The 26,661-nt window shown below is 41.2% G+C and overlaps 1 protein-coding gene across 5 annotated transcripts in view; it reads right to left on the minus strand.

The window, feature by feature from the left end:
- The window catches only part of LOC121283128 (DENN domain-containing protein 5A-like), a 337,338-nt gene that overhangs the window by 8,694 nt on the left and 301,983 nt on the right, over positions 1-26,661 (minus strand). For 4 of the 5 annotated variants that reach the window (XM_041197268.1, XM_041197266.1, XM_041197267.1 and 1 more), the window contains 6 exons: positions 14,673-14,818; positions 12,199-12,317; positions 9,585-9,766; positions 8,449-8,531; positions 3,907-4,030; positions 1,928-2,096 (listed from right to left, as the gene is read on the minus strand). In XM_041197268.1, the coding sequence (XP_041053202.1) occupies positions 1,928-2,096; positions 3,907-4,030; positions 8,449-8,531; positions 9,585-9,766; positions 12,199-12,317; positions 14,673-14,818 (823 nt within the window). Of the gene's footprint in view, positions 1-1,927; positions 2,097-3,906; positions 4,031-8,448; positions 8,532-9,584; positions 9,767-12,198; positions 12,318-14,672; positions 14,819-26,661 lie in introns of those variants that run through there. The other variant, XM_041197269.1, reaches the window with a different exon arrangement.

Consider the following 26,661-nt stretch of genomic DNA (forward strand, 5'->3'; position numbering starts at 1 on the left):
TGCAACCAAGCGACTATTAGGGCATTCGCTGCATCTCCATGACAGGAGCATTCTCTCAGAAGGTAATGGCAGTGAGATAAGCCTGATTGGAGTCAAATGTTCACAACTACGATATGAGAATCTTCGGTGACATCTCACTGCATTTTGTCATCATCCTACACAAATATGACAGTTATGACGGCCTCCCGAGTGCGCCTTCCTCATATCTAGCCAATGCGAGAGCCTCATCCCCATCGTTGTCACCACCGAGGACCCCCTCATCCACAACTCCGTCAGCGTCCTCCTCATCAGAGGAGACATGCAACTCTTCCATCTCCTCCTCAGACAGCTCCTTACCCCATTGCAGCGCCAGATTGTAAAGGGTGCAGCAGACAACAATGATGTGTGACACCCTCTGCGGACTGTATTGCAGGGCTCTAGCAGACCGGTCCAGGCACCGGAACCACATCTTCAGCATTCTGATGGTCTGCGAGCTGCTGCATGAGCCTCATTATAGTGTCGCTCTGCTGCAGTCTGAGGCCGACGCACGGGTGTCATCAGCCATGGCCTCTGTGGGCAGCCCTTGTCCCCAAGGAGCCAATTCTGCAGCCTCTGTGGACCACGGAAGACTGCAGGGATCTGTGAGCGACTCAGGATGTAGGCATCATGCACACTCCCTGGAAACCGTGCACAGACCTGCAGGATGCGTTTCTGGTGGTCGCATACCAGCTGCACGTTCAGTCAGTGGAAGCCCTTGCAGTTGATGAAGTCCATTGAGTGTAGCAATGGAGACCTGAGTGCAGTCGATTGCACCCTGCACCTGTGGGAATCCCAAGATCAGCGCGAATCCAATGGCCCTTGCATCCTGGCTGTCCCAGTCCCGGGCGAAACGCACAAAGTTGTATGCCATGGAGAAGATGGCATCTGTGATCTCACGGATGCATGTGTGTGCGGCGGATTGTGAAATCCCACAAAGGTCACTTGTGGAGTGCTGAAAGGAGCCACTGGCATTGAAATTGAGTGCCGTGGTTATTTTCACAGCCACTGGCAGTGGATGCCCACATGTTCCCTCGGCACCAAGTCCTGCAGTAAGTGGCAGATGTGAGCCACCAGGTCCCTAGACATGTGTAGTCTTCAGCGACACAGTTCTCAGTCATCTGCAGGAATGGCAGGCGGCATCTATAGACCCTGGATGTCACTAGGCACCGACCAGCCATGGCTCGCTGTCACTCCAGGGCAGCGTGTGCGGGAGCCCCTGCTGCCCCTTCTTCATGAGGTTGCTGCTCCTGCCTTTGTGTGGCCAGGTGCCTCAATTGTTCTCTCCTCCGTCTTCTACAAGCTCTGTAGGCCATCAGGCATACAGATAGATCACCAGGATCCATGATCCTGATGTGGTCCTCCTGCAGCATGAAAGAGAGACAAACATGGTTATCATGGCTGCACTTGGCACCTTTTCTGGCCCTGTGTGACCACCCCTTAAAGCTTCCCGGAGAGTGTTGGTCACCCCTTAGATGGCCAGAGATGAATGCGTTGCATGGCTGCCCTTCAACCTGTGACACGTGGGACACTGTTTCCTTAATGTTCCTTAACTACATGCTTTCCCTCATTGATATTATCTGTAGATATAGAGTCAACTTCCACATGTGCGCTTTTGACACAATGGCTCTAACCCTAGTTCTACCTCTCTGCCACTTCATTCAAGCCCTCCATTGCTTCTGTGCAGTCAGATTGCTGACCTGACATGAAGTCTTGGATAAAGTCTCAACTTTCTCCAACTGAAAAAGTTGTGAAAATCAAACTTATTATCTTCAGCCCCACCATAAAACTAGCTAAATTATATTTTTATTTTGAATTTAAAACAAATAAGCCAATAACTCTAGACAAGATCATGTAGGTTTCAGTAATAATTTGTTTTCACCTATACACAAAATAAAAGCAATTTTATTACCTTGCTCCCAGACACACCAGAAGTTGAAATTTCCCATCCTTTCCAATGTTCCTGGGGGCACCATTTATAGCAGCAACAAACTTACAAAAATTCTTGGCCCTGGTTTGCCAATTCTCTTCCTGGGTAAGTTCAATACGTTCCAAGCTCTCAAAGTATACATAGGCTTTTTCTGAAGAAAATATGAATCACACAACCGTGGTTACATGTTATTGTTACACAAATGCACTGCTAACTACTTCTTAACCACAAACAATGGGCCATCCTGAAATGGGGCAAACTTTGTCAGGCGTTCCAGGCATTGGGGACCTTAAATTTAAATTTCTCAACTAATTCCCATCAGCTGTCGTTTTGATCAACATGGGAATCATGGCAGATAACAATGCAATGTGCACTCAAAGTGACATCTGGTTCAGCCTTTTAAATGCCTGCTCAATTTTGAATTTCTCTCAAACTGATATCTTCAGCAAGTTGGATAGGTTCCTGAAGCCTGTGAGAAACTTGTTGGATGAGTTAGCTTGTGAACCCTGGGGAAATCAATTGTAAAGTCAAGAACTATTGAAAGATAAGGTCTTACCAACTACAAATGTCATAGTTAGATGCTGTATAAGTTAATTATGTTTTTAATGCAGCGGTTCATCACGAAGTTCTGTCCTTAAAAGGTAAATGTCGATTAAGTTGACCATCATTCACTTGCATTAGAGTACCTTCTCCAGTGAATAAAGTACTCTTTTGCAGTCAACAGAATTGTAAATCTGATGTTAATGTGGCATCTGGACCCTGTCTTGATTTTTACATCGATTTAAAGTCCATACATCTGTTGAGCCTTTAAAACAGCTGAACAGATGCCTGACTTCTTTGATAGAAAGTCCATCTGTTAAGACCTTGAAAAATTGAGCAGGTGGCCATTTGCTCAGGCAACTTCAAAGGCACCAATGTACTGAACTCGCTAAGGTTTGTTTAAACAGTTGTACAATGTACTGCCATTATTAATGCTTTGCAGAGCTTCACTAATAGATTTAGCTCTGCAGGGGTTGTTTACATTGCTGTAAGTGGAACAGTGAGCTTTATTTGACAGTTTTATGAGCAGTTAATAGTATTAAAGTGTTTTGAGAAGGTCTTTTAATTGTTGTTTTTTTGACAGATTTATGAGCAAGTGGAGTGTGAATGGCTATATATTTGATTGGCAGTTTTATGAGCTCCTAAGAGGATCATTTTTAAAATTCATTAGCATTTCAAAGACTTCCCTGTATTATTATAGGGCTCATGAGTTCTGTCCATAGTGGATGCTGGGTGAGCAGGTATGGAGGATATATGGAAAATATGACGGTGTATGGAGGAGGCATGGGAGTGGGTGAGCGCTAGGGGGCCTAACAGTCATCCACAGAACTGGGCCAATGACCCAGCGAATGGAGGCAGCCTTCTAACCTGCTGGCATCCGTATCCACCATCTTGGGAGGCAGTAGCCCGATTCTTGGTTGTCCCTGACTCCCTGGGTTGAGAATTACAAGCGTGTGCATGTTTGTTCTGAACTTGTGAACACAACATCAGGAAATGGCCCGACATGCGATTCCCGGGCCAATGATGACTATGCAGCCAAATGTTTATGCAAATTTGGATTGTTTTAATTCATCCTTCTAATACAAAGTTTAAATCATTTAAAATACTGGTTCAGTGGCCAAGCACTTGGGTTTTCCATTAGTAAAATGACGCATCCTCAGCCAAAATGAAAACAAATTGCATCAACCAATGAGAGACCAAGTACAAGGATGTGAAATGATACTGAATTCCTTTCTACTGAAATGGATCCAACTGACAAGTGTCTCCCTCTGAAAAATTACTGCAGAGTTATTCCACGACTAATTGTTACCAACAACATATTCTTATATTCAGTCTTATATATCATTATGAATAAAACCATGATATGTTACCAAAAAAAGCCATGGGTTTTATCTAAATAAATTTAAAAGTATCATATTTACCCATAAAGTCCCAAATGAAAGTACTTTTGAAGAGTCGAGGGGACTTGAATCCATGATGGAACACCTGTTCTAAAGCTGACACGAGTCCATTTTCTCCACAGAGCAGTAACATAAGACTTCCCCTCTATATTGCAATAATACAAAATAAAAGATGTTGTAATATACTTTTAAGGACAGCATAGCTTGGATGATTTACATTAAGATCAATGCATTAACAGAAGTGGTAGGTTATAAGGAAATAATCAAATAGAAGTTGTGACCTATAAACGAGATTAGACAGAATTTTTACTGACTTGACCCGCAAGGAGCAGGTTGGCCAGAAAGTCTGTGGTTTGGTGGGGGGCTGGGGTCGGTTTAGGGGAAAGCAGGGGAGTTGCGGGGTCGGGGGGTGGTGCCTGTAATTCAGGATTCCCCCATGTGCTGTGGAATTTTAACTGATGAGGAAGCTGGCACGGGTAAGGTTGGAGACCTCATGGAAACCATGACTGCAAAGGATCCTCAGCCAGGAACTTGGATACAGGAGGCAGATGTGAAGACACCTACCTCGTGAATCCACCAAGTCTTCTTCACGAGGAAGCTACCAGACACATGATACTTGGGAAACCCAGTAGATGACAGTTAAATTTCAAAAGCAGAGTGACGATAAGAAACACAGCCTCATTATCATATTTAAAATTCAAATCTGCCTCCTTAGATGCGTTGTTCACCCATCCACCTTGTGGCTTCAGTTGCCGCAAAAGAACAGGTTGGAGTCGGGTTTAGGTCAGGAAACAGATTTCTGAGACTTGAACCACAGCCCCTCACCACCCCACCCCAGTCAGGCCCATATTTTTTAAGTTAAAATTGGAATCACATGAGATGGTCATTTGGCTTCAAGGTCATCAAGTTCATGCTCGCTCCCTGCAACAGACAGGCCCAGTCCACCCCATCCCGACTTTTCTTTGTAACTGCAATTTTTTTTCTCTTCAGGTTTTTACCCAATTCCCTTTAAAAGCCACAATTAAGTAAACCTCCACCACACTCATAGGCAGTGCATTCTAGACCCTAACCACTCACTGCACAAAAATATTTCTCATGTTACCTTTGGTCCTCTTGCCAATCACCTTTAATCTATATACTTTGGTTCTCGACCCTCTGCCAGAGGGAACTGTTTCTCCCTATCTACACAGTCAACCATGCATGAATTTGAACATCGCTATCAAATCTCATATCAACCTTCTCTTTGCCAAGGAGAACAGCTACAGATTCTCCAAATCTCTCTTTTACTTCACCAAAAAACTCAAAACAAATCAGTTAAACGCGATTTGCCTTTAATAATTCTATGCTGGCTTTCCTTAATTAATACACCCTTGCCCAATGGACTGTTAGTTTTGTCTGGATTATTGTTTCCCACCAACAAGGTTAAACTGACTGACCCATGCTTGCTTTATATGAACAAGGGTGTAACATTTGGAATTTCCCATATTTTACGCCACCTGCAATTTCCATCTTTACTTCCCTCAGCATCCTCAGATACACCCCATCCAGTCCTGGTGATTCATCAACTTTAAGATTAACCAGTCATTCTAATAACTCCACTTTATCAACTGTCAGCCCATCCAGTATCTCAATTACCTCCTCCTTCACTCTGACTTTTGCAGCATCTCTTTCCTTGGCAAAGACAAGTACAAAATACTCATTTGGTACCTCAGCCATGCCCCCTGCCTCCATGGAGAGATCCCCTTGGTGGTTTCCAATTAGTCTCACTCCTCCTCTTACTCTCCTTTCACTATTTATATTACTATAGAAGACTTTTGGATTCCCTGTTATGTTAGCTGCCAGTCTCTTCTAATACTCTTTCTTTGCTGCACTTATTCTCTTTCTCACTTCCCCCCTTAACTTCTATAGTTAGCCTGGGTTCTTACATATTATCAACTTGACAGGTATCACATGCTCCCTTTTTTTCTGCTTCATCTTACTCTTTATCGCTTTCATAATCCAAGGAGCTCTGGCTTTGCTTTGCACTACTTTTCCCCATTGTAGGAATGTACCTTGACTGTACCCAAACAGCCTTTTCTTTAAATTATTGTTACAGTTTTGTCTGCCAATCCTTCATTCCAATTTACCTTGGACATGTCCATTCAGAAACCATTGAAATTGGGTCTCCTTCAATTAATTATTTTTACCTTAGATTCTTCCTTAGATTGGTCTTGTTCCATAGTTAATCTAAACCTTATGCTTCTATGATCAGCATTCTCTAAATGTTCCTTCACTGACACTTGCTCCAGTTGCCCCACTTCATTCCCCAAAAGCAGATCCAGCAATGACTGTTTCCTCATTGGGACAGAAAAGTAATGATCAAGAAAATTCTCCTGAACACACTTCAGAAACTCATCTCCCTCTGCACCCTTGACACTATTACTATCTCAGTTGTAAAGAACATATCTTTTTATTTCAAATTACAATAGCTGCAGTTTGAAAGACATGTCTATTGGAACAGTGTGAGGGGTATATACAATGTGCTGTTCTGGAACATAATGTGCCATGAAAGACAGGATGGTGGTGAGGAGAAGTCCAGTCTAATGGTGAACTGCCTGGCAACAACATTCTAATTGGCTCCTAACCAGATAACCAGGGTTTTGTGTGATCATTGCAGCAGAGAAGAAACTCCTAATGTAAAAAGAGCAAAGGCCAAAAACCTCTTTCTCCTGTGTGTGTAAGGTTCCAGTAATTCTACAATAATAGCTAGTTGTATGTTTTTCTCTCATATCTCTATAGCCTGCTCTCTCTCTCTGAAAAACCTCTGTTAGGAGGGCAAGGGGAAAATCACCGTTAGAGGCATTGAAAAGCAAATGCTCAACCAATGAACTGAAGACTGAAAGTGCTGGGAAGACCACCTTGTGTCATCAACAAAGAACTGAAAGGAATTTGGAAGACATCAATCAAAATCAACCCATCAAATCCTGAACTCTGGAATTGGTGCTATTTAACTGTTTTCCTCCATCCTTAAAATCCATGTTTTTGTGTGTCCTATGTGTCGTGTGTGTGTGTGTGTGTGTGTGTGTGTGTGTGTGTGTGTATATATATATATATATATATAAGGATTGAAAAAGGGATAGAGTTTAGGTTATAGATTTAGAAATTAACCATTCATGTTTCATTCTTTTGCCTCTGGTTAAAGACAATTTGTTCAATAAACAGTTATTTACTTATTGCCCAGGTTTTCCTGGTTGGCGAGCAAGGAGCTCGCTCACCGATGCGTAAAATGATGTGGGATGACGTCGGGCGGAAATCCCGACGTCACCCCGCCTCATTTCAATTTTCAGGTGGGCGGGGGCTCAGCAAAATCAGCCAATTTGAGGTCATTGACAAAGTAATTAAAGTACTTAATGGACCTGCCTGTCCAACCTTAAGGTTGGTGGGCAGGCCAGGAAACCTGGTAAGCATTGGTAAAAGCATGAAACCTCATCCATGGGCGGGATGAGGTTTCATGTAGGTTTTTAAATTTTTAATAAAAGCCTCAATGAAAGTGATGGACATGTCCCAACTCATGTGACAGTGACACATGAGGGGACATGTCAGGGGAATTTTTAAAAATCTATTATTAACATTTTTAAATTTGGCACCGATCTCCCTGAGGCAGCACTTAGCCTCAGGGAGATGAGTGTGCTCTTACACGTGCATGCGCGAAAGAGCGGACTCTCAGTTTAGGGATTCCGCCCTGCCCGCACAAGGAGTGCATGGTGCTTCCTTACAGACGTCACACTGGGCGGGCCTTTATTGGCCCGCCCACATAAAATGGCGGCGCGCTTCCATGCACCCGCTCCTAAACTCCCCCCACCCCCCCAAACAGGGGCAAAATTCTGCCCATTAAGTTTACAAACCTGGTGCTCATATTCTGTTAACCTAAATTAAATAATTAGGTGGGTTGATCAAACTTCTCACATTTGTTGTGGCTCGGGGAGCTGTGGGCCTTGATATTGCAGTACAATATCCCCGGTGAGTTACGACAAAGTCTATACAGTATTAGGAAAACTGAAGTCTGATGTTATCACTACACTATAGCTCTTGCATGTCGGTATTTTCACTGAAAATTTGCTCTTATATATTTTTCCCACTCACTGTCCACACAATGAGAGTATGAGTATTTGGGATACACACTCTCTAATATCTCAAGTGGGATTTTCTAATGTCTCAAGTGGGATTTTCTATAACATAAGTGTCAAGTAGAATATTTGTGTTATACAAAAGTACTTAAGAATATGGGTTGAAATTAGGTCATGTGACATCAACAGCTTGGCACCCAACCTTAAAAGATGATCAATTAGCCCAAAAGAAAATTTTATATATCACAAAGTCACCAACAGCATAGCTGTCAATTTAAACAATGCTATAATGTGAAAATTTAATTACTTTCCATTTTTATCTGTAACCTATCTGCGAGAAAAATCTGCTTTTGAAAGAAAATTTCAATAAGGTGAGCTGCCCAAATGGACAATAACAAGCTTTCACTACTCCATAGGTAATAGTTTTCATTTAATTATTTAAACACCAGTTTCATACCTCCTTCTCAGGCTTGTGAAAGTGTTTGACGATCCCATTAATAGCTTCACCGACAGATTCTTGTATCTGACCAGTATTTAGCTCTGCAACAATAAAATAATCCCTTCGGAATATGTTCTGCTTTTTCTCTGTTAACTTATCAAATGTGATGTGACGAGTGCAGTGTTAAGATCATTAACTACTAAAAAGAGACAAATTTGATAAATGGAAAGACATCAAAGTATTGCAAGTTAGCAGCCCTACAAACATGATAATTTATCAATGATCATTTGTTGCTCAGAAATTAATCAGATTAATTTCCCCTTTACAAACAATAATGTTGTCAATTCAAAAGGATAGATAGGAGATAATCCTTGGTTTCTGCAATGCTCTTACTGAGCTGCCATTGCTACAAGTATAAGATTGACTGGCAACTATAGAGCAGTTTACCCTAAATCTGTGACTCCTGCCTAAACTAACATTAGATACACTATAATTAACTAGATCCACCAACTCCAACACCCAATCCCTCCACCACCAAAGCACAGTGGCAGTAGTGTGTATCATCTACGAGATGCACTGCAGCAATTCACTAAGGCTCCTTCAACAGCACCTTCCAAATCCATGACCACCTAGAGGGACAAGAGCAGCAAATGCATTGGAACACCACCACCTGTAATTCCCCTCCAAGTCACTAACTATCCTGAATTGGAACAATATTGCTTTTTCCTTCATTGTCGCTGGGTCAAAATCCTGGAACTACCTAACAGCACAGTGGGTGTTCTACACCACATGGACTTCGGCGGTTCAAGAAGGTGGCTTGCCACCACCTTCTCAAGGGCAATTAGCAAAGGGCAAGAAAAATGCTGAGCTAGCCAGTGATGCCCACGTCCCGTGGAAAAAATAAAATAAATAAATTCTAGAATGTCCACGTCTTGCCCTTCTAGGGAATCCACTCCATTATACTGCACAGCAAATTCCACAGCACTCATAACCCTATGATGGAAAATATTTCTTTAAAATCTCCGAACTTCCAATAGTACTAATAATAGTGCTTTGCTGCTAAAGCACATACCCAGTTGAGGATTAAAAATATTTTTCCTTTTATTGTGGTTTAATTTCCTATTCTTCCTATTAGAAATCCCATCATTACTCACTCTGTCTGCTGGTAGGCGTTATATTGACAAATCGCCTGATCATACTTGGAGATTGCTGCATAGGGGGTGTCCGACAGTGACGCTCATCAGGTTCTTGAGTGGCTGAAGCAAGTTCTCCAACCAGGATCCTTTCCAGGCTCCCATCATCCACCCCTTTTCCTAGCCACCTACCACATGGGAACCTGGCAACAGAATAAACACAATTGGCTACATTATGTTGCAGAGCTGATAAATATATATCTCTTGAAGGCATTTTGTTCCAAGAATGGCAGCAGTTCATAATTGCCTTAACTAACTGGCTGTTCTTTGTAGTCAATACACATTAGTAGACTATTCACATTATATCTACACATGCATTTCCAATATGCATCATGGAATAGTTAGTTACCTGGAGCAGGGACTCTGGCTTACAATGGTTTTACCAACTGACTTACCAGATAAATCCCAGATGAACTGTTTGATGTAAACACCATTTAAAATTTAAAGTTATATTATCCCAGACATAAATTATAATGTATAAAGGTTTTTCATTATCTTTCTTGTACTGCAAAAGATTGTGAATTTGTTGCTTATTAAAGTCTGTCTGGCCTCTTTCTCAACCATCTATACATCCCTATAGTGAACAATCCAAAAAGGCCATATGTGCTTAGTTCTGCAAACACTTATTTTGCATTGAGCACAGTAATACTTCATTGTGCTATTTTGCATTTACACATAAGAAGTCATTTTTTGTGCCTCATGAACCCATAAGTTGGGAGCATCATCAATCACTCTTCCCATTCCATGCAGTTTCCAGTATAAATTTCTTGGACTCATGTTTGATAAAGAAGAAAAAAAAGACTTCCATTTATACAGCATTTTACACAACCACAGGAAGTCAAAAAGTGCTTTAAAGCCAACAAAGTACTTTTTTGAAATGTAGCTACTGGTGTAATGTAGGAAATGCGACAATCTATTTGCACACAGCAAGCTCGGATAATCTGTTATTGATTGAGGGATAAATATTGGCCAGGACATCAGAGATAACTCCCTTGTTCTTTTTCAAAGTAGTGCTTTTTAGCTTACTTGAGAGAGCCCATCCAGTATCTCATCTGAACGAGAGCACATCTGAGTGCACTACTCCCTCCGTACTGCACTGGACAGTCAGCTGAACTTTTGTGCTCAAAGCTCTGGGGTAAGATTTGGAACCCACAACCAACTGACTCAGGAGTGAGAGTGCATTCACATAAACCATGACTCACGATAATGGAGGCTGCCAACGAGAACTGCTCCAGTAAGGTCTAAAAACATTCTAAACTAAATTGATCCACCAATGATATTCAAAAATACAATAAATGTTATTATTGCTGAACAGAGAGACTTTTTTATCGAAGCTTTTCATTTTGCATTCATCAGGAACATTTGCAAGAAAGTACCAATGTCAGGGGAAATAACATATTTATACTGTCATTGGTATTTTTTTGTGAATTGTCCTGATGAGTACAAGACAAAAAACTTTGACAAAAAAGTCCTTTTTTTCAGCAATAGCCAAGTTTTGTACTGCCTAAGTTTTATTATTTGAAAAAATATAAAGCAATAAAGGATGGAAACATTCTTCTTTGTGGATTTGCAGGTTCTAACTATGTTTTCAGCTCACTTTATTTTCATTTTATCTTCTGTACCCACTGGTGTGTATTTATACTTTGTACATCCAATCATTGCCCATTAATAACATCGTTATACCACAATTTTCGATATCAGTCATCCACCACCTAAGAACTCAGCACAAAAACTTCAAATCTGAAATATAGCGCATATATTTTCTTCTTTCCATTTATAAATTAAAGTTTCTGACAAATCCTTTTTGGTGAGTAGAAATCAGGCTAATGAAGTCGTCTATCATTATGACCAGGCGTCTCTAGAATGTGTTTTACAAATCAACCAGCCATAAGCCAGTGGTAAAAAGTTAATAACTTATTTTTTCCAGTCAAGATAGTTGAAAATAGAATGTCTTAAAATCTATTTATTTTGCTTCCATGAGATTGATATTAAAATGACTCCAATGTGTAATACCGATTGTGTTGTCATTATTTTTGAGTAGCTGTTAACAATTTCAACCAGAATACAGTTAGTGATCAAAGGCTAAAATGCAGCTAATTGGATCATTCAGCACCAAAAACAGGACGTAACAGTTGGAAAATATAAAAATTTCAATCCACTCCAAATATTCACAAGCACGTGAGATATGCCTAGTCCCTTAAAATCATCATAAGAGGTAAAAAGCAAACACTGTGAAGAACATCATGGTACTTGTGCTGTTGGGACTATGAGCAAGTCAAGTTACTGCTCCAGAAATTATAGTTCAGAACATCAGATTGTATTCATATTTTGGGGTTTTGTTTGATTTTCTCTCAATAGCTGGGGAAGTAATTTTGGCAGATGCCTTCCCCATCTTCCTTGCTTGCCAAGAGGAAATAGGCTAGGTAGAGTTCAAAATACAGCAAACTGTTTTTGATATGTTGAAGGGATAGACATGGCTGGACAAAAAGTACTGTGTTCTTACTTTCTTCTACAGCTTTAGTTTTAAAGAAAGTCACTGAAACCTCCCTACTTTTTAACATTCAGAATTACTTACTTGTATGCGTGACCCGTTATCTCATTCCTGACAACAACATAGTCCACCAGCCACTTGGCATACAACCCTGAGTTATCGTGGCCAATCAGCACTGTTGTAAGCTTTCCCAAGTTCTGACACTAGAGAAGTGAAGAAATAACAAAAGGATATTTGAAAGGATTTATGTCATGTCAAAACAGAAAACAACTCGCTTCGGCAATAACACAGAAAAAAGACATTACTGGAATTTATAGATTTCTCCCAATATCCTTGATAGTTATCTTAACTGTAAGAGCTAAGTTAGACATCACAGATTTAAAAACTGAGAAACAAATTGAAACTTAAATCGAGGGACTGGTTTTATTGAGCCCACTGGAGCAGGCGAGGTGGCAGGCAGACCAGCATTATCGCAGGGGAAGGTGCGCAACCCATTCCTGCTGGCAGGAAACCTGATCCTCCTTAAGTCAATAGTAGGAATGGGCAGACATGGGAATCTGCCTGCTAGCTAATTAGGCTCTTTAATGAGCCACTCAAAGGTCATTATCCCTATTCCCACCAGGATTTAGGGAGAATCCTTGAGCAACTGCTAAGTCACAGCAGTTTCCCTGTGCCTCCAGAAGGCCTCCCAGTAAAAACACTGTCAGTTTGACGGCAACCTTCTGGGGTGGAGGGAGGGGTGGGGGGGTGGCCTTTTTCAAAAGTTATTAATGCCCAATCGAGGGACCTGGCCTCGGGAAGGGAGTGCCTGCTCAGACCCACGTGTTTGCCCTTGCATCTGACATCTTGCTCACCAACAATACCCTTCCCTGTAACCCCCCCCCCAGCCCGCCCGCTTCCAATGGTGCTGATGGGCAATGAGGAACTGCCACCCTCTGGTCAGCAGCTCTCAGGTGGCGGGATTTTCACCGCTGGGGTCCTAAATCTCAGGGAAGGCCCGATGCTTGTCACTTAAGTGCCTGATAACCACAATTCAATCGGGCCTCTTCCACTGAAGAGACACAGGTCTGCAATTGGTGGGCAGGATACACGTCAGGAGCTCTAAATCCAGCCCCTTTATTGCTGCAATACAATCTACATCATTCTCGAACTCTACTTGAGATTAGTTGCAAAGACAGAGAGGCTAGAAAACGGGTCATCCGCCTGTCCTTTTGGTATATAGTATGGGCATCGACAAATCAAACCAATGGGAGAGACAATAAAGACATTCTCCATGTCTTATAATAATAAAATCTGAACAAATAAGAGCTGGGCAACATCCAAGCTTGGGCTGAGTAGTGATAAGGAGCATTTGCCAGGCAAGTGCCAGGCAATAACTTTTTTCAACATGAGAGAGAATAATCCCATGACATTCAATGAAAATACCATTGCTGAGTTCCCCACCAACATCCAGGAAGAGTCACACTCGACCAGAAACCCAGCTGGACCAGCCACTTAAACGTTGTGAATACTAATACAAGTCAGATATTCTCCAGAGTGACTCAACACCTCACTCATCAAAGCCCCTCCACTGACTGCAAGTCACAAGTCAGGGGGTGATGGAATATTCTCCATTTGCCAGAATGGGTCAGCTACAACACAATAAGCTTGACACCAATCAAGAGAAAGTAGTCTATTTGATCAACAGTCTATTCACCATATTAAATATCCATGAATAGCATATGGTGACTGCAGCAGATACGATCTACAGTTTGCACTGCACAAACTTGCCAAGATATTTTTGGAAGCCCCGCCCAAACTCACGATCTCCACTACCTAGAAGGACTAAGGCAACTGGTACTTGGGAATAGCATTACCTCCTAAGTTTTCCATACAGCGTGCTGACTTGAACATATACTGCTGCTTCTTCATTGTTGCTGTGTCAAACTCCTAGAGCATCCTAACTAATAGCACTGTGGGAACACCATCATACTAACTGCACTGGTTCAAGAAGAATGCCCACCACACCCCACAAGGAAAATGTTAGGGATCAGCAATAAATGCCAATATGGCTAGGGATCCCCACATTCCAAGAATGAATATAAAAATCCAAACTATATAGAAGTTGTGCAACAAAATATTTAGTAGTTCTACATAAATCTGTGACCTGTTGAGCCTTTGCTTTCTTCAGAATGAGCCAAAGTTTTAATGTCATTTTGGTTAGGATTATATAGAATTTAAGACCTACATTAAACAGAACAGATAAAAACAGGAGAAACAAAATTAAGTTTTAAATCCTAATTCCTACAGAACAATCTATGACATCCTCACACCTATTAAAGATTAGTTGCAAAGGCTATGAAATGAATCATCCATCTACCCTTTCAGCTGGGAAACAGTATATGGCGTAGCAAAAAAAAAAATTAAAACGGGACCAATGGATAAGACATTTTCTGAACATTTTGTGCATCTCAACAAAAAACATGTAAGTGAAGTACACCAAATTTTGCAATGAATAACAAATTGAAATTTTAAGGAGCAAAAAGTCAAACCAATGTATAGTTATATCTTCTACTGACCTCAAATGTCATTTCAAGGATACTTTTGGGTATTTGTAAGATACCCGTCTCTCCCAGTTCTCCTGATATACAGATCCAGGGATTGGCTGTAAACATGGAGCCACCTAACTTTTTACTGGGAATGACCAACACATGGTACGGAATCACTGTCAATATAAAATACATAATTTATATAAAATATACTGTATGTAACACCTTTATTAGTATAGTACAGTGTACAGAAATCTTCTCCCTGTTACCTTATTGATCGATAATAGCCCAGAATTTGCTGTCAACATAGCTGTGGGTTTAATGTCACTTGTCGGCATTAAATGTATAAATTGTCCTTCAACTTGGGGCAAGGAAGAGATATCCTATGAATTGTGAAATGTTACAAGTTCATTGACAATTTGCACTACTCTGCTATTAGCCTCGAGGAAATAGCAACTCATGTCAATCTCTCAGTGAGCTTCATGAACTCATGTTTTAACAATTAAATTCACCGTAAAAATTAGGGCTAGTACTTAAGAATGAAGATACCTTTTTAATAAGGAGATTTATGTTCCTGCATTGCTGATCAACCACTCGGCTCCAGAAACAATTTAAACTCTGGGGTCTCATTCCTAAGGTAGTAAATTGTTGTTAGAGGTTCTTTAAAAATTTAAATTTCAAAATGTTTTTTGCTCTTCTTCCTTTGTGATTTTTACTCTCTCTCTCAATCCAATCTTTCTTTCCCCCTACTTCTCTTTCTGTACCTGATTTTACTATAATTTACCAAATCTGTTCATTTCAACTTATAAATTGAATTGGTTAAAGAGATAGACCATTGGTCCTTTATTCACCATGGTCCCAAATGTTCTGATGCTGTTTCTGCCATCTCGCTTATATCAGCTTACACTTCCAGTGACTTACAAGGCAATGAATGTTTCAGCTGATGGACGAGGGAAAAAGATTAACAGGGCACGCTATGAGATGCTCACTCCTGCAAATTCAGGGTCAATAGTTATTGTACACCCTCAGTTTTTTTTAAAAATACTGTATATTGAAAAAGAGACATACCAATACTCAAGTACTGGACTACCAAATGACTATTTAAAGACTGTATCATAATGGACTTCAGCATATTTGTAACTCATTCATAACCTTACTAGCGATTTCCTATCTCACCCATTCTGCCTTTGCTTTCAGCATTTTTTCAAAGCATATTTAGAAAACATTTTTAGAAAAAAAGTTTAGTGTCTAACATTCCTGAAATATATGGAAAACATAATAGTCACAAAGTTAAAAAAAGTCCTGTTTTGATGAAAGGTGATCGATCCAAATGGTTAGTTCTGATACTCTCTCCAAAGATGTTGCCAGTCTCACTGAGAACGTTCAGCACTTTTTCATTTATTATTATTGAAGATAGAAAGAATTTTGTTTTAAAATGGTTCAGCAGTGGACATTCAAAATTTTCAAAATTTGTTGCTTTTGCTGACTGAATAGCACATTACCTCATCAAGTGTTTCTCTCCATTCTTTCGTGAGAGATGGGCATCGCTGGCAAAGCCAGCATTTGTTGCACACATCCCTAATTGCCCTTGAACTGAATATCTGAGAGGTCATTTAAGAGTCAACAACATTGCTGTGGGGTCTAGAGCAAGATGTAGGTCAGGCCGAATAGGACCACAAATTACTTTTCTTAAAGGACATTAGTCTTTACAACAATCAATGATAGTCTCAGTCATGGTGATCATGAAACTATCTTCCAATTCCAGATTTATTAATTGAATTTAAATTCCACCAGCTGCCGTGGTGCCCATGTCCCAAAGCATTAGGGCCTCTGATTACTACTGACATTGCCACTGTGCCACCATCTCCCCCTAAAAGGTGTGTAGTCTTCTGTACAATTTCACAGATGAATGGTAATTCATAAGTACCACCATTAATTTGTTTAGTCGTGGCAACACTCGTAATTTTAAAAAAATTGCCTTGAGAATTAGAACACACCACTTTATATTAGCAGCATCTGAGACCAAGCCAACTGTAGACTATCAATGAGGTTACATTGAAGAGGCCCACACAATTACAATGCGCCCCAGTTAGTATAGTGTGTAGTGCAGGGATTTGACACAGGCCAGAAAGATCTCAAGGTTTATAACTAAATGCAGTCAACTTTATAAAATTCAATGGATTCATTTTTTGGATCTGTACCATTGGGATGGTCTCCACCTGAACCGATCTAGGACCAATGTTCTAGCTAAAAAGGTAAACAGGGTGGTCAACAGGACTTTAAACTAGAAAGTGAGGTGGGGGGGGCGGAGAGGGAAGGGTAAAACTCCAAGAAATATGACTGATGGGAAACAAAGCAGCAGGTTAACGTGTTGGGGGTGAATTCAACTTCATGGAAAATTATGAAAAAACTGAAAAGAAAGGAGAGCCCAGGAGAGGCTATTAAAGTCTCCAGAACACAAAATAGGACAGTGTTTGGAAAGGTCTAGGAATCTAACTTCAACCACATCAGATAAGGGACGACAATGAGAAAGGGGTCGGGAAATACAGGACTGAAGGTATCGTATCTAAATGCACGCAGTATACAAAATAAGGTAAATGAGCTTGTGGCACAGATTGAAATTAGCAGGCATGATGTGGTGGGCATCGGGTAGACATGGTTGCAAGGGGATCAGGACTGGGAGCTAAATATCCAAGGATATACATCCTATCGAAAAGATAGGCAGCTTGGCAGAGGCGGTGGGGTTGCTTTGTTAGTAAGAAATGAAATTAAATCAATAGCAAGAAATGACGTAGGGTCAGATGATGTAGAATCTGTGTGGATAGAGTTGAGGAACCGCAAAGGTTAAAAAACCATATTGGGAGTTATGTACAGGCCTCCAAACAGTAGTCAGGATGTGGAGCACAAGATACACCAGGAGATAAAAAAAGCATGTAACAAAGGCAAGGTTACAGAGATCATGGGGGATTTCAATATGCAGGTAGACTGGGAAAATCAGGTTGGTAGTGGATCCCAAGAAAAGGAATTTGTAGAATGTCTACGAGATGGCATTTTGGAGCAGCTTGTGATGGAGCCCACTAGGGAACAGGCAATTCTAGATTTAGTGATGTGTAATGAGGCAGATTTGATAAGGGAGCTTAAGGTGAAGGAACCTTTAGGAGGAAGTGAGCATAATATGATAGAATTTACCCTGCAATTTGAGAGGAAAAAGCTGGAATCAGATGTAACGGTATTACAGTTGAATAAAGGCAACTAAGGAGGCATGAGGGCGGAGCTGACCAGAATTGACTGGGAGATGAGCCGAGCAGGAAAGACAGTGGAACAGCGATGGCAGGAGTTTCTGGGAGTAATTTGGGAGACACAGCAAAAATTTATCCCTAGGAAGAAGCAGCATACTAAAGGGAGGACGAGGCAACCATGACTGACAAGGGAAGTCAGGGACAGCATAAAAAGCTAAAGAGAAAGCATACAATGCAGCGAAGAGCAGTGGGAAACTAGGGGATTGGGAAGCCTACAAAGACCAACAAAGGACAACTAAAAAGGAAATAAGCAGGGAGAAGATTGAATATGACGGTAAACTAACCAGTAATATAAAAGAAGATTGCAAGAGTTTTTTAGATATATAAAGGGTAAGAGAGAGGCAAAAATGGACATTGGGCCACTGGAAAATGACGTTAGAGAAGTAATAGTGGGGAACAAAGAAATGGCGGAGGAACCGAATAGGTACTTTGCGTCAGTCTTCACAGTGGAAGACACGAGTAACATCCCCAAAGTTCAAGAGAGTCGGGGGGCAGAGGTGAATATGGTGGCCATTAACAAGGAGAAGGTGCTAGGAAAACTGAAAGGTCTGAAGGTGGATAAATCACCTGGGCCAGATGGATTACACCACATAGTTCTGAAGGAGATGGCTGAAGTGATAGTGGAGGGATTCGTGGTGATCTTTCAGGAATCACTGGAGTCAGAGAGGGTCCCAGAGGACTGGAAAATAACTAATGCAACCTCCCTGTTTAAGAAGGGAGTGAGGCAAAAGACAGGAAATTACAGGCCGATTAGCCTGACCTCAGTCGTTGGTAAGACTTTAGAATCCATTATTAAGGATGAGATTACAGAATACTTGGAAGTACATGATAAAATAGGGCAAAGTCAGCATGGTTTCATCAAGGGGATGTCATGCCTGACAAATCTGTTAGAATTCTTTGAGGAGGTAACGGGTAGGTTAGACAAAGGAGAGTCAATGGATGTTATCTACTTGGACTTCCAGAAGGCCTTTGACAAGGTGCTGCACAGGAGGCTGCTCAGTAAGATAAGAGCACATGGTGCTAGAGGCAAGGTAGTAGCATGGTTAGAAGATTGGCTGTCTGGCAGGAGGCAGAGAGTGGGGATAAGGGGGTCCTTCTCAGGATGGTGGCCGGTGACTAGTGGAGTTCTGCAGGGGTCAGTGTTGGGACCACAACTTTTCACTTTATACATTAATGATCTAGATGAAGGAACTGAGGGCATCCTGGCTAAGTTTGCAGATGATACAAAGATAGGTGGAGGGACAGATAGTATTGAGGAGGCGGGGAGGCTGCAGGAGGATTTGGGCAGATTAGGAGAATGGGCAAAGAAGTGGCAGATGGAATACAACGTGGAGAAGTGTGAGGTCATGCATTTTGGTAGGAAGAATAGAGGCATAGACTATTTTCTAAATGGGGAGAGAATTCAGAAATCTGGAGTGCAAAGGGGCTTGGGAGTCCTAGTCCAGGATTCTCTTAAGGTTGAGTCGGTAGTTAGGAAGGCAAATGCAATGTTGGCATTTATTTCAAGAGGGCTAGAATATAAAAGCAAGGATGTGCTGCTGAGGCTTTATAAAGCTCTGGTCAGACCACATTTAAAATATTGTGAGCAATTTTGGGCCCCGTATCTCAGGAAGGATGTGCTGGCCCTGGAGAAGGTCCAGAGGAGGTTCACGAGAATGATCTCAGGAATGAAAGGCTTAACTTATGAGGAACGTTTGAGGACTCTGGGTCTATACTCAATGGAGTTTAGAAGGATGAGGGGGGGATCTGATTGAAATTTAGAGAATACTGAAGGCCTGGATAGAGTGGACATGAGGAAGATGTTTCCATTACTAGGAGAGACTAGGACCCGAAGGCACAGCCTCAGAGTAAAGGGAAGACCTTTTAGAACAGAGATGAGGAGAAACTTTTTTAGCCAGAGAGTAGTGAATCTATGGAATTTGTTGCCACAGAAGGCTGTGGAGGCTAGGTCATTGAGTGTATTTAAGACCGAGATAGATAGGTTCTTGATTGGTAAGGGGATCAAAGGTTACAGGGAAAAGGCGGGAGAATCCGGTTGAGAAACTTATCAGCCATGATTGAATGGCAGAGCAGACACGATGGGCCGAATGGCCTAATTCCTGCTCCTATGTCTTATGGTCATTTAAGAGTTGACCAAACCTTGAAAACTGATGTGACCATGAAAACTACCCTTATGGTGCATTTGCTGTAAAATGGGGTTGACACTTAGTTAACAGCTATTCAGTTACATAGTTAACATTAACTCAAGAAAATATGAACACTCCAAATGTCTCATCTTAATAAAAGTTAGATTTTTTGCTGCTGGATGGGGACGGGGGTGTGGCAGCATTCACAAAATAAGAAAACCGCTGACAATCTCCTCGCAGTAATAAACTTAAGTTTTATATCACTCAAACTGGCAATGGCAATGAGTTGGTGAGGAAGATTCAGATTGATGCTTGACATGGGAAAACTATCAGAACTTTATGCTGTCAAGTGGTCTTAATCTATAGAAGAAATGAGCAGATTAGCAATATCAGGCTGCTGTGCTATGGGAGATTGGTCTGATTTACCAGTTTTTCATGCTCCCATTTCTACCTGATAATCTCAATGACAAGCTATTGACATTTCCCTGTAACTTGTAAATGTCTATTATTTCTCTCATTATGCTTCTATTACCTCATTCTAATTTCACTTCTCAAAAGGCAAAAAAATATTTAACTTATATAACTCTTTTCACAATCACAGGACGTCCCAAAGCATTTTACAGACAATGAAGTACTTTTTAAGTGTAGTCACTGTCGTAATGTAGGAAACGTGGCGGATGATTTGTGCACAGCAATTTTTCACTTTGAAATAGTGCCATGGGATCTTTTAAGTCCACCAGGGAAGGTAGACAGGGCCTCAATTTAACATCTCATCCAAAAGTCAATGCCTCGTCCAGTACTGCACAGGAGTGTTGGCCTTGGGTCAAGTCCAGAAGCATGTTTTCAACCCACAACCTTCTAATTCAGAAATGAGAATACTGCCAACTGAGCCACAGTTGACACTAAGCATATTCATTAAGCATCTTCTGTTTGCCACTTAAGCATTTTACAGTTCATTTTATTTCTTTATGTTCGTTAATTTTCACTTCACTATCTCTGTAACCTCCTCCAGTCCTACACCCCTCAGAGAAATCAGGATTACTGACCTCTAATGCATCTTCTCACTGCATTTGTTGCACTGCTGGCAGCCATGCCTTCAATGTCTGCGCCCTAAGCTCTGGAATTCCTTCTCTAAACCGGCACACCTCTCCAACTCTCTTTCATCCTTTAAGGCCCATCTTTAAATCCATCTATTTGACAAAGCTTTTAGCCTCTCTCCCTAACATCTTGGTCTCACTGTCAATTTTTTTGTCTGATTATGATTCTGTGAAGGACTATGGCATATTTTCCTATATTAAAGCTGCTTTCTCTTTTGTTTGTTCATGGAATTTGGGTGTCACTGGCTAAACTAGCATTTATTGTCCATCCCTAATTGACGAGGTGGCGGTGGTGAGTTGCCTTCTTGAACCGCTGCAGTCCATGTGGTGTAGCTACACCCACTGTGCTAATAGGGAGGGAGTTCCAGGATTTTGATGTAGCGACATTGAAGGAACAGTGATATAGTTTCAAGTCAGGATGGTGAATTGCTTGGAGGGCAACTTCCAGGTGGTGGTGTCCTTGTGTCTGCTGTCCTTGAACTTCTAGATGGCAGTGGTCATGGGTTTTGAAGGTGTTGCATAAGGAGAATTGGTGAGTTCCTGCATTGCATCTTGTAGATGGTACACACTGCTACCACTGTGGTCAGTGGTGGAAGAAGTGAATGTTTGTGGGTGAGGTGCCAATCAAGTGGGCTGCTTTGTCCTGGATGGTGTCAAGCTTCTTGAGTGTTTTTGGAGCTGCACTCATCCAGGCAACTGGAGAGTATTCCACCATACTCCTGACTTGTGCCTTGTAGATGGTGGACAGGCTTTGGGGAGTCAGGAGATGAGTTACTTGCTGCAGGATTCCTAGCGTCTGACCTGCCCTTGGAGCCACAGTATTTATATGGCTAGTCCAGTTCAGTTTCTGGTTAATGGTAACCCCCCAGGATGTTGATAACGGGGAATTTAGCGATGGTAATGTCATTGGATGTCAAGGGGCAATGGTTAGACTCTTTTTGGAGATGTATGTACATATGTATATGTACATGTACACATATGCTTGTAGGTATATATGTGCATGCATGATTTCCCTCGCTCTTCCATTCATTCTAAACTTTAAATGTGTTCATCAATATTATCTCCCAGTTTTGAGAAAGTCACCACCCAAAACACCATTCATTCTGCCTCTCCACTGATTCTGTCTGTTTGACTGAGTGTTTTCAGCATTTCTGCTTTTGTTTCGGATGTTCAATATCTGCAGTATGCTCCTCTCTATTTATATTGTGATTCTTTTTCTTCCAATGCAAAATTAAAGTGAGTTATTAAATTATCAATTTATAGGGTTAATTTGTAAATATCTGTGATTTTAATATCTAGGGGTTTCTTTTACAGGTAATCAGTATTGGTCTAAAGATTAGTTCCTCTGTTGAACAAGGACTTTTGCTAATTAGAACTGAACTCATTGTAGAACTTTTAGGTACAAAGTGGGGAACACAACATGGTTTTAATAAGTGAATGCAAATCTACATTTCATTATAATTTGTGTACAGTATTTGTCAAAATTTAAAAGCGATTCTTTTCCCTCTAAATAAATATGATCTTCTTCATCCACAAACATACAGCATTGTAATTTTTCTAAAATTGTAGATCTCCTGAGCTTATAGATTTAGAAATATTAAAATGCATCAATAGCTGCATCAGTGCTTCCCAAACTTTTTCCTGGTGTGACTTTATTTTAATGCCTTAGACTTCATGTGACCCCAGAGTGAAAAATTTGGGGGTAGGAGAGGGGGGGGGGGCAGCGGTGGGAGGCTTCAGTTGTTGAGTTGGGAGAGGCTATAGTTCTTGACTTGGGGGGACAGGTGGGGTGAACAGGAGTTAAGGCTGTTGGGGCTGTTGATGAAAGGCAATGTTTCAACAAAACAAAAAACGAATCCCTACCTTTTCACAGGCATTTTTTTTTTACAGCAGCAATCAGGCCTCAAAGGGTAGTCCATTAGACTAGGCCCACCAACAGAAAAAACACAGGATTTGAAGTGGCCTCGTCGTTGGCAGAAATCAGTCCAAGTTCCACAGCAGCCATTGCAGCCTTGGAGCTTGCAACCTCAAAATCTCATCTCATGACCCACTGGGGTGATGACCCACAGTTTTGGAGCCCTGCGCTACATATTACTATTTTATCAATCCCAAAATTAATACACATCAAGAAAATAAATCTCAAATAAATGTTGTTAGGCGGAATACAGTAAGAATTTATTGAAAGGGAATTGCTTAGAATCTCCAGGCAAACAGTGTCATCAAGTACATTAACAGTTATGGGTTACCAGATGAACTTTGCACACCCTTAGGGCCTGCAATCGCCAGAAAGACACTAGAAACTAGACTGGAGATGGAGGATGAAAACAGGATAGATTAAGATTACTCGTCAACAGACAAGGAAAGGGCAGGTGGTCCCAGCTTAGATAGGGGGAGAAGGCTCTGCCTGGATGAAGGCTGAACAATGTTCTTGTCAGTGATGTATAAATAAGCTGTATACTTGTAATTTGGTAGAGTACTACCTCAAGCTGCGTTGAGGTGGTTTTCTCCTTGCAATTGCTCGAATAAACGATCATAAGCTGTACCCGAGACTCCTGTGGTTCGTTTGTCACAGTTACCACAACAAATGGCATAGTTGGCAGGATACTCGGATCGGATTCTCAGGAAGGCTCTGCAAAGTGGGTGAGCATACTTTATTTATCACCTGTAGTTAGTGCAGTAAGCCTACCTGAGAACGGTCTGGTCGAGTATCAAAAGAATCGGGAGGATGACTCAGGACAGAAGGCGCCGGGATAGGAGGCAGAGCCGCGCTGGCAGGCTAGCGGTGCTGAAGCCACGCAGGGAGGCCGGACCACTGGTTAGAGAGACCCAGGAGGCGGAGCCGCACTGGCAGGCTACGGTTTGAAATAGAACCATAGTTGAAGCTGCGCAGAGGCCGGACCATTGGGGAAAACAGATAGGCCACAAGTAACTAAGTTGTCAGAGCCGTGTGAACTAACTGCGCAGAGGCAGATGGAATAGAAGAATAGGAAAACAGGAAAGTGCTATGGAACTCGACTGGGCAGCCGTGGACTCCATCATGAGGATCATAGTGAAACTACAGAGAATGGGAATATGTGGAAAGATGATTGGGACCCAAGAGGTCCCCCACTGAATTATTATGTAACTTAAAAAAAATGAATTGATCTAAGTTAAAAGAGCTGTTTGTGCTGGAGAGAGAGAGAGAGAGAAAGGGGGGGGGGGGGGGGGGGGGGCGGTTAATGAGCAGTGACAGGCAGGAGCAGAGGAAATGTGAGCTTCAGTCAGTTTGATTGTCCCTATAGGTGGAGCCTCCAAGATCTCTTTATTCCCCTCACTGCTACTTGAAGTTTTGTTTAGAGTATGCGTTAAGTTCAATGTTATAGGAATATAAATACATACCTCTAGAAATGCATGTGTTTGTGCACAAGGAAGCATTTATATGTGAGCATTCATGTGTTTTCTTCCCTAAACTGTCATTTGTGTGTGTAGTTCAGCCCTAAATTGTCATTTGTGTGTGTAGTTCAGCACTTTAGAGTCGAAAGCCCCATATTAGATTGAAGGAAAAGTATACTGAAACATTTCAAAGTTTTGAGTATAAGGTTAGAGTTGAGAGTTCTGGCAAAAATCGCAATTCAAAGGTATTGTAAAGATAAAACAGGGTTTGCATTTGTTTGAGATGAACCAACCATTGTACCACCCCATTGCAGACTGGTAGGGGGTAATCCTTATCACCAGCTCCCAAGCTGACTGGGATTGATACATACGAGTTACATTAGCTCATATGAGTTTGTATTCTAAAATTCTGAGGGAAAAAAAATACTTGAAATTCAAAAGGATTCTAGGAAACCAAAAGACAAACACACGGTCTAGGTGATTCCAATGGATAAAAAGAGGGTTCTTTTGAAGAGATGAATTAAATATGAAAAGAAATCTGCATCCCAACAGCACTGTTATTTGAATTTGGGACAATCTTGAGATGTAAAGTGCAGTGTAATTTAATAGGTTATTTTTGAGGAACTAGGATGCTACCCAAGATAAAGAATGTGTCGATAAACATGTGGGACTTTTAATCTGGATACAAATCAATACACATGAGGAAGAGGTAGTTTTAATTTTGATAGCATAAATTACAGTTCTTACAAAGGTTTTAAAAATTGCGATTTGGTTCCCGATGAAGTTCTCAAAAGGGAATTTTTATTTTAAAAGGTTTGACAGCAATTGACACTAATTCAAATGCTGCAAGCTTTTGTAATTGTCAGTCTGTTCCCAAAATAAAAAGTTAAGCTCAAGGCCTTGACAAAGTTTGGCAGAAATCTACTTTTTGGCTGAGTTAATCAATCTGGGATTATTCTAAAAAAAAAAGGGTTGGATACAATTTAGTGGGTTACTTTTGAGACCATAAAATATTGTTTGAAAAGAAGATAAAGAAGCAAAACATGTCAATGCCTGATTTCTGTTTTAAAAATGTTATGAGAATACTTTATTGGACTGTAAAGTCTCTCCAGACAACCTGAACAAGATGGTAGCTATTGCATTTGTAAAATGGTATGAGGAAAGGCTTAAGGGCAGGAGAAAAAGAGTTAGGGAAATAGGGCACAATATATAAACTGTTTTAAGGGAACTGAATTTGATAATCTGGCCATCAACTGAGACGTTGGAACCACACAGGGGAAGATAAGCAAAGATCTAGAGACAGAGATCCCTGCTGACGTGGAATAGTTAATATGCCTAAAGAGTAAGGAAACATTTTAAACAATCAAGACAATAGAGAAACTGACCTAGAAAGAATCTTAGGATGCTCATGGTCAGGCAAAAAAAGACTTAGAGGTAAAACTATGTGGAATCTGTAGTTGAGGCAACTGAAGGGTAAGGAGAAATAATACTTAACAACAATTTACCACAAGATGGATACAGGTAAAGGTAAAGTTAGAAAAAGGCTAAATAGATGTATTACTGACTATATTAATGCACCTGCAAGCTACAAAAAGTAAGACCACATGATTAATACCCCATGATTAATACCCTGATGACAGGCAGAGTTAAGCAGCTCCCGGAGAGAACCGCTACTGGAAGTGAAGATACTGTGCCATTGAAAGGTAGAGTTGTGTAAACAGCTTAAGGAACTGAGGTCCGACGTGGGACAGCAGCAGGAGATAGCAGACTGGAAGGAGTGGGGGGGTGCCTACCCAGATGGATTCATATCAGGGAACTCATTTCACAGGAAGAGTCATTAAAGAAATTTGTAAATTTATGGGGATTAAGTAGAAATTCCACATTCCCTACCACCCACAAAGCTCAGGGATGGTGGAAAGGATGAACCGAACTTTAAACAAAACATCAATAGCAAAAGCAATTCAAGAGACAGGGAACAACTGGGCAACAGTGTTGCTCAATATTCTGATGTGCCTTAGGGCTACCCCAAGCAGAATCACTGGGTTCACCCCATTTGAACTAATGATAAGGGGAGCAATGCAGTTACCTGAGGGAATCATAGTAGGAGGGGGAAATGTAGGACCAC

This window comes from Carcharodon carcharias, chromosome 10, assembly GCF_017639515.1.
Source record: "Carcharodon carcharias isolate sCarCar2 chromosome 10, sCarCar2.pri, whole genome shotgun sequence".
NCBI lineage: Eukaryota > Metazoa > Chordata > Chondrichthyes > Lamniformes > Lamnidae > Carcharodon > Carcharodon carcharias.